The 8,354-nt window shown below is 34.5% G+C and overlaps 1 protein-coding gene across 2 annotated transcripts; it reads right to left on the bottom strand.

The window, feature by feature from the left end:
• Window positions 1-528: 528 nt before the first annotated feature.
• On the bottom strand, window positions 529-7,522 carry LOC142636150 (uncharacterized). Of its 2 annotated transcripts, none has more exons than XM_075810256.1 (4): window positions 7,076-7,522; window positions 5,400-6,358; window positions 5,202-5,300; window positions 529-897 (listed from the first exon to the last, which is right to left on the bottom strand). In XM_075810256.1, exons 1-3 carry the CDS (start codon window positions 7,173-7,175, stop codon window positions 5,208-5,210), a joined length of 1,152 nt encoding a protein of 383 aa, XP_075666371.1. In that variant the 5' UTR covers window positions 7,176-7,522; the 3' UTR covers window positions 529-897; window positions 5,202-5,207. The 2 variants fall into 2 exon arrangements, with proteins under 2 accessions (XP_075666371.1, XP_075666372.1); XM_075810257.1 differs by having other exon boundaries at window positions 5,400-6,349; window positions 7,076-7,513.
• Between the last annotated feature and the right edge of the window lie 832 nt (window positions 7,523-8,354).

The following is an 8,354-nucleotide window of genomic DNA, read 5'->3' as shown; positions in this document are numbered from 1 at the left end:
GACACACATCAGAACCAACCATATGGCCCTTGTCCGATCAATGATCATTCAACCTTCCAAAATAAAAGAATCCATTCATGATGGCACCTGATCAATGAAAAGAAGCTAAACATGTAGTACAGGAAATGGCTGTATCATTAAGAGAAACCCATACCCCAAACCAGTAACAACAGCAAAATTCAAATTGTTTAAGGAGTAGGCAACTAAGATTTTGTCTGGCTCTGTTACAGAGCTTTCAGAACAAAAGTCTAGAAGGAAAAAATGCATTGTCTGGTAACTCTCCAAAAAGAGCTTTATACTCCTCTTAACCTCTATTAGAAAAGGCAAGAATTTGGAACTTTGTGAATTTGATACAACCTTTTTTAGAAAAGACTAGAATTTGGAAAATTTTTGGGAGAGAGGGTACAACAATCAAAACGGTAAAGAACTTTGCAGTTAAACTCTATATCACAAAAGCTCTACTACTACAATTATAGGTTTAAAACACTGCTTCCTACAACAATATCAAACTGGCACAAAGCATCCATCTATCCATTCAAAACACCACGACAACAATCGAGTATATTGATATTATAGAAATACTTGTAAAATCCAGGTCACACCACTGCACTACCCAACACAAAAGAAGATAAGTACAACACGCCACTTAAAAAAAACACTATACTGCAAAATTAACAAGAAATGTACTGAAGTCTAGGGACACTAAGCCACCTAAAAATTTGTCACTATCACCACAAACCTTAAGACTGTTTATATGATCAGGCCTCTTGCCCATTATTCATAGGGAAAACACAAGAAAAATTCTAGTTCGACATATCAAAAATTTCTCCAGATCAAATCCTTTTTAACTTTCACAAGCTTTTCAATACTGCACTGAAGCCCCCCCAAGCTTTTTTCCTGCATCAAAAGGAAACCATGGAGAACGTCAGCTACAACTCCATTTGAAGGGGTGAAAATGATAATGTTAACACCATTACTTATTTAAACAAGAACATCAACAAAGTCCAAGGCATGAGATGAATTCATTGTTTGGTTAAAAGTCTACATACAAGCATTGCATCCCTCATGCTGATTGAGAAACAAAGAGAAAATTTTAAAAAATAAAAAACAAGAGCTACAGAAGAGTGTTCATATCACAAGGCATGAGACAGGCTCTACAGAGTACAGACCATTGTGACCCAATGAGGAAGAAAAAAAAAATCCCTACGCTTTCAAAATTTCAGGTCACCAACCCAAAAAACAAGGCAAACAGAAAATCTAAAAGAAATTTGTAGGAATTAGGGGTTACTGTTATCTATTTTCTAATATCAAACCCACAGCAAAGGGCAAAAACACTGCATGATGCAGACTTGAAAAGGCTCAAGAAATAACATAGGTTAGAACAAAAGGTCAGAATAAAGAAAGTGATATGGGGTTCACTTCCAACATCATACTCACAAAGGTCCTTCAAGTCAAAGGCAGGATAATGCAGAATAGAAGAGGCTTAAGAAATAACACAGTTCACAGTCAGATCCTAATTTTTTACATTTCTATAACATGATATTCAGCAATGACTCTTCTAATAAAATTTGAAAAATCTCTATCTCAAACGCAATTCCTTCTGCACTACGTTCCACACTTGCTAAGGCATCACTGCACAATTTGTTTGCTGGTAAATGCAACTAATTGCAACAACCTCAATTCCTCAAACCTATTAAGACGTGCATGATTGTCCAGTCCTATCCAGGACTAATGTCCACACTCACTTTGAAATCCAGCACTTTCTTGACACAATCAATTATCACCTTAGCACATCATGTTTTTAACCAAATCAAAAAAACAGAACAAACAAACAGGCTTTAAAAAATAAAATTAAAAAAATCCCAAAACACAAGCTAAAACTCATTAAAAATAAAATGAACCTACTTAAAATCAAAAGAAACTAAGACATACGTAAAAATTGCACGAGGGCAAAAAAGAAGTTTACGGAAGGTCAGAACTTTTGCTGAATGCAACTTAAAAGCCTCGAGTCAACTTAGTAGGAAAGTTGGAGAAAATTATCAGATTTTAGGTAAGAGATACTAAAAGAAACAAGAACATTGGCCTCATGATCTTACGGTGCCTTGATGTGACTAAAGATACTATAAATGAAAATCCTTTTTGCTATCCCTTAAAAGGAAATTTGGCTCCATTACATATGGGTGTCTCAATATTTTTATATACTTCCACAAAATTCATGATCCACTCAAAATAGACTTTTATCATCATAATAGGAAAATAGGAATTGAAAAAAAAAAATCATCCTTTGAAAGAATAATCTCAATAGATTGTCAAAATCAGGATCCTACGTAGGATTGTAGAAAGTAGGTGAAATTGTGGATTGGATCGTGAATCGTAAGATCTTACATTATTTGAGAAAAAAACAAAAAAAAAATACACATTGGTATGTTAAATAATCACATAAATTATATATTCATTGATATAATTATCATACATTACTATATCCATTTGTAAGCATCATTTAAAATTGCCAAAAATCTCAAAACATGATACTCTATTGGAATATTTTTTATTCAGATCCAACTGACACACTCTCTACATTAGAGTAGAAAAACTTGGTCTATTGAGATTTTATTTTTCATTTAAGTCCAACTGAGCTTTTTGTCAAGTTTAAAAACATTACAAGAAATAAAGGTCGTTTGGAATCGTTAGAATCGTGTGATTCTACCAATCCTGAACAATCACAAAGATCCTTGAAAGATCCAGGTCGTTTTGGGCAGGTGAGATCGTAAAATCGTAGGATCCAAATCGGGATTTTGACAACCATATTAGAGAGGAGAAGAAGAAGAAGAAGAAGAAGAAGAAATGAATGGTTTGCCATCCTTAATCTTGAACCTTTGACACCAAATGCAGGTGGTAGCACCATGTATGGAGAGAGGGACAAAAGTAAGGATATTGTCCCATATCCCAAGGGCACTGTCTCAAACACCACAGCCCTTAGGGTTGAAAATCAATAATATGGTATATTGGTAAGAGATAAACCTGAACATTACTTTTTGTGTGTGTGTGTGTGTGTGTGTGAGTGTGTGTGTGTGTGAGAGAGAGAGAGAGAGAGAGATGCCAATGGATGTTAAATTAAAATAAATTGTGATTTTGAGAGACAAGAAAAGGATGTCAAAGTCCAAGAATCAATTTCATAAAGTAATACCCTAACTGAAAGCAGGGGTTATTAGCATATGACAACCAATGATTTCCACTTCCTAACTAGGAGAGAGAGGGGGGAGATCACTTATGATTTGATGGAAGATAAGGCTCCAACATATCTAAATGACTAAAAAGTACTCCAATAGCACCCCCCATGTAGTTAAGATTTGGGCTATATTGATTAGAGTGATATATTTAAAAACTATAAGGAATTCTTGGCCAAGCTATATTTTTTCAAAAGTAAATTAAAATATACCACAAGCAATTGAAAACTTCATGGACTCAATGTAAAAAGTTTCTTATAATATTATACATGGGCTCAATGCAAAGCATTATGAACTATTCTAATTGTTTTGTGTAGACTAACTAAATTGTCTCATCTGATTTTTCTTTTCTTTTCTTTTCTCAAGGGCCAGTTTTTTAAGTATCAAGAACCATAGATCCTATTTTCTCATTTCACTTTATCGGCCAGAATATTAAGTTGCACAATATGCGATCAAGTTTTATCTCACAATTCTGAGAATTATTGACGAAAGACAAGGGAAATGAAGCCAAATAACATTTAGAAGTTATGGACAGCTAGGATTTTGAAGAATTAGGGTTAGTTTGGTGAGAAAAAGTCTGAAAAATAATAAGGAATATTGAATTTCTAATGGTGGAAAAACTAATAGGTTTTGGGATGAAACAAAGGTAAAAACCTAAGGTTTAGGTTTCTGTTCCAGAGCTGTGAACATAACACAAACAGTTATTTGAAGCTATTTGATGGATGAGATTTTGGGTTTTGAAGTTTTGGGTTATAGTTTTTAAAGCTGACAAATCAAATCTGTGATTGGCTGATTGCTAGTGATCAAGTTGCTGGAAATTTAAGGACAAGGGAAAAAAACATACAAACTTCTAGGCATCACACCTAGGGACTAGGGTTTTCTTGGCATCACACTGTACAGAAGGTTGTATCATACAAACCTCAAGTAAAATTTCATAGCTCTGAAAATTTGGAGAACATATTTATCCATTGAAAAGCAAGCATTACATCCATATAAATAGATGAAATACCCAACCAAAATACGACTTTTTAATTTATAATGTGGCAGTCCTTCAAGGCTTGAAACTGGAATTTAATTAGTCTTACACAAATAAACTGATAAGAGAAGACACCGATTCCTCATTTTGTGGGCAACACAGAAACTACTTTTATATCCCTTTGCAAGAAATTAGCAACTACGAAATCCCACCATTGATCTTCACAATTTTCAAATATTTCACTCTTAATTTCCTTAAAAGTATATTCTTCAAACATATCTTGCTAACCTTCTAATTCTGGAGCACTTGTCCAAAATTCCAACTTATCATAAAACTCTACCCATATCTCAAGACCACCTGTCTTGAATGTGACATTTACATCATCAAGCAATTGATACATTCCATGGAGCCCTTTTTTTAAGGTAAGTAATGCAATTTTATTGATTAAAAAAAAAAAAATTTTAAAAACCTTTGCATTCACAAAGATGAACACAAAGGATCATAAGAATAAAAATAAATCACATGTCATGGAGCCCTTTTTCCTATCCTGTTTTCCTTCAATTAAAAAAAAAAAATGAACATCCTTAAGAAGAAAAACGGAAACATGGATTGCAAAGAAAACGTTGGGTAAAAAATGCATGGCACATATATGTTATTTATTCCATATATATCCACTAGATAAACTAATTTGGCCACCAAAGGACATTTCTTTGCTACAACAAGACCTTTTCATAATTCTTGTAATCTGTTTGCCATATAAAAGACTGACTGTATTTTCAACACAAGATACTTACATGACACTAATAAAGAAAAATACAACTGAATGGTCTAATTCAATTAATCATTAGCATATACCCCCAAAATCTCTCATGAACAGTAATGCAATTCTCCTAATTACCCTACCTTTTTGTTCTTTTCTTTTTTCTTTTTTCTCTGTTGTGTTATGGGGGGAGGAGGGAGGGGGGTAAAATCAATAAACTATATTAGAAAATCCTAACCTGAGCTTATCTTCCAGAGCCCGTTAACACATCACACAATCCACAGCAACTCAACCAGGAAATTCTATGCACTACTTGTGGAGCTGGAGCTACCAGAGGCTACATAACAGTTCAGCAAAGTAAGCACGTCTAATTTCAATGTATTTTATTGTAAATATATAAGCGAAATTGCAATCAAGAAAAGTAAGGGAGCAATACCTCGTTTTCAGAAGATTCAGGAATCTCAGAATCTTTAACAGATGCTGCGCCATTACTAGTTGGAGCAACAGGAGCACTTGATGATGGCAATGTTTTATCCTCATATCCAATTGACACAGATTCCACTACAGTCAAGTGTGCTTGAACATTTTCATCTAATGAAGGAAATACTTTATCCTCATTTTTCTTCAATGCCAAATCTGTCACAGCTGTCGGAGCCTCATTTAATTTAAGCGAAAAGTTTTTCTCAATTTCTTTTGATCCTGATACAACCAAATCAGCAATCGCTAGATTATCAACTGGAACACTTTCAGTAATGTGAATTTTCTCCTCGGACACAGATACCAATGACTTAACAGAATCAACAATGGGAGCACTTTCTACAATTGAATTAACAGTCTCCTCATCCAATTCAGTTGGATTAACAGAATCAACAATGGGGACGCTTTCTGCAATTGAATTAACGGTCTCCTTAACCCAAACCACCTCTTCTGGAGAAGAATCCACTGGCTTCACTTGATCATCATGTGAGCTTACTTCTAAAACTGAATTGTAAGCTTCCTCTTTTGGCCTCTGCTCAATGACTCGGGTCTCATCATCTGAGCTACTACTGCTAGAGCTCCGATCATCCCCATCACGTGATTGGTTGGCAGACTTGATATGCTCAAAGGTACCATTTTTGCTCTTGGAATTATCGTCTGATTTAAGTTCCCTTTCAATTTTAACAGCACCATCATCCTCTACGCCTATTTTCTGCTTACCCTCATCAACAAAAGTCCCTCCCTCCATAGACTTGCCCTCAGCAACAAATGACCGAGTGGTTGATGTGTCTCTCTCCTCCAATTCCTCATTCCCCTCATTGAATGGACTTTGGTCACTATCTTGGTCCTGAGAAGCAGGGGTACTAACATCACCACCATCACTTTCCTTCCCATCTTGGGATTTCAGATCTTCATTTCCTAACATAGTTTGGTTCAACCAGAAGAATCCCAATCAAAATCAAACAAAACAACTGACTTTAGCGAATACTTATAAACCCATCTTGACCATGAAATCAAAACAAGTTAAAAATAGATATAAATCTTATTATTTAAATTGATTAAACCACAAAAATCAATAATAAAAAAATTCAAGTATTTTCAAACACCTATTTTGGCCAATTCAACACAAATATTTTTTTTTCCTTTAATAAGTTGAAGCAATCACAGAAATCACAATCAGAATCAAGCAAAATAAGGACATTAACAGATACCCATTACCCAAATTGATCCCCCAAAAAAATGTGGGGTGTATAATTGAAGAAATAGATAAGAAAGGTTTGAATTGGTCTGATGGCGTTGAAATCAAGCGAAACAGAAAGAACAAACAAACACCCTTTAACCCAAATTGACCAAAAGTAAATAAATAAAAATAAAATTGAAAAATACAGACTTTACAATTCAAAGATGTATAGGTATATAATAAGCGTGGAAAGGTCTGACAGAGTGGAAATCAAGCAAAACAGAAAGCATAACAAATACCCATCAGCCCAAAGTGACCAAACAACACACATCAAAAAACAAAGATTGATGGAAAAAGTAGAGTGCATGATTTGAAGGACAGATGGGTCATGTGTGGATGGGGCCAAATTCAAAAGGGAAAACAGCAAAAGTTGGAAACTTTAAGATATTGTATACCTTGAGGATTGTTGGTTGAGATTGAGAGATTAGTTTTGGTGTTGGGGTGGGCTTCCTTCTTTTTCTTTGCAGCTTTTCTCTTCTTAGCACCTGATGGCATGATTGGATGCTTGGTTGGGCGCTAATCTAATATGGGTTCCTCACAGATCGCGTAGGCTCTCTCTCTCTCTCTCTCTCTATGTGTGTCTGTCTGTATGTCTGTCTGTCTCTGTGTCTCTCGCTCATTCACTCACTTTACATGTATGTGTACTTACATGTTTCAAAATTTTACTTTGTAGCAGTGTGGGAAGAATATAGGTTTTCTTTTTTCTTTTTTTTTTTTGTTGTTGATAAAGAAGAATATAGGTTTTGTACAGTACTTTTATGGTCCTACTATTGGGATTTATAGGAGCAAAATTGTAAGAAAGGCTGGCTGTGGATTGTGAATGTGTGTTGAAGATTCCTTCTCTATTTGGGCTCAATGACAATACTACTAGATTTTGTTGCGTTCTTTAGACAAACAAAACGTTGGGAAATGGATTGGACTGATGGGTGTATCACTGTGTGTTTTTTCTTTACATGGCTAGTGTGTTTTTTGAAGGGTGTGAGTGTGATGTGGATATGTGAATTTGATAAGTTTGGTTTTTTTGTTTTTTTTTTTCTCCTTCTTCACGTGTGGAAGAGTGGAAATTTGGGAAAATGGCTGAAATGATTAGAATGTGGGGAAATCAAAATGAGTGGTGTGTGGAATTTGCCAATGTTTTTTTATTGGGATTAATAATGGTTCCAAATATTTTTCTAAAATGATTTTTTTTTTTTTTATATATAAGATAGAATTCTAATCTAGTATAATCTAAGTGTATATGTGTGTGAAACTCTCTCCTGAAGACTTGAACCCGGCCCTTGCCCCCCACACTCTATAAGCACTTATTCTTGTGGAGTGACCATCACACCAAGGGTGTATGGATGATTTTTTTAAGAGTGTTATGATGGACTATGAATCAATGTTACATCCAATTTATTATAGTTGGATTTATCAAGCTCAAAGCTCCTCTGCATTCACATGATGTCGGCCATTCTATGATTTGGATAGTGTGCTCAATTTCAATCTTCTTTTATACTTTTCTTATTTTGGAATAGAGGATTCCTATTGAGATAATTACATAAATAATTTTGAATAACTTGAGGAAGGCTTGTCCAAAATAGAATACAATACTTATAGAATGAATTTGAATTAAATTTTTTTAGAAAGTAATGTGAATTAAAATAGAAGTGTTAAATTGAGATAATTATATAAATA

Source organism: Castanea sativa, chromosome 5, assembly GCF_040712315.1.
Source record: "Castanea sativa cultivar Marrone di Chiusa Pesio chromosome 5, ASM4071231v1".
Taxonomy (NCBI): Eukaryota; Viridiplantae; Streptophyta; class Magnoliopsida; order Fagales; family Fagaceae; genus Castanea; species Castanea sativa.
Note: the sequence above shows the minus strand (reverse complement) of the source record. Positions and strands in the feature narration are given on the sequence as shown.

What these genes read in the sequence shown, in the direction of transcription:
- LOC142636150 (XM_075810256.1), bottom strand. Translation starts at nt 7,175, where the DNA reads ATGCCATCAGGTGCTAAGAAGAGAAAAGCTGCAAAGAAAAAGAAGGAA. An exon ending in CTCAACCAACAATCCTCAAG is followed by an intron (nt 6,359 to 7,075) that starts GTATACAATATC and finishes AAACTATGTTAG; the next exon opens with GAAATGAAGATCTGAAATCC. An exon ending in CTGAATCTTCTGAAAACGAG is followed by an intron (nt 5,301 to 5,399) that starts GTATTGCTCCCT and finishes ACTGTTATGTAG; the next exon opens with CCTCTGGTAGCTCCAGCTCC.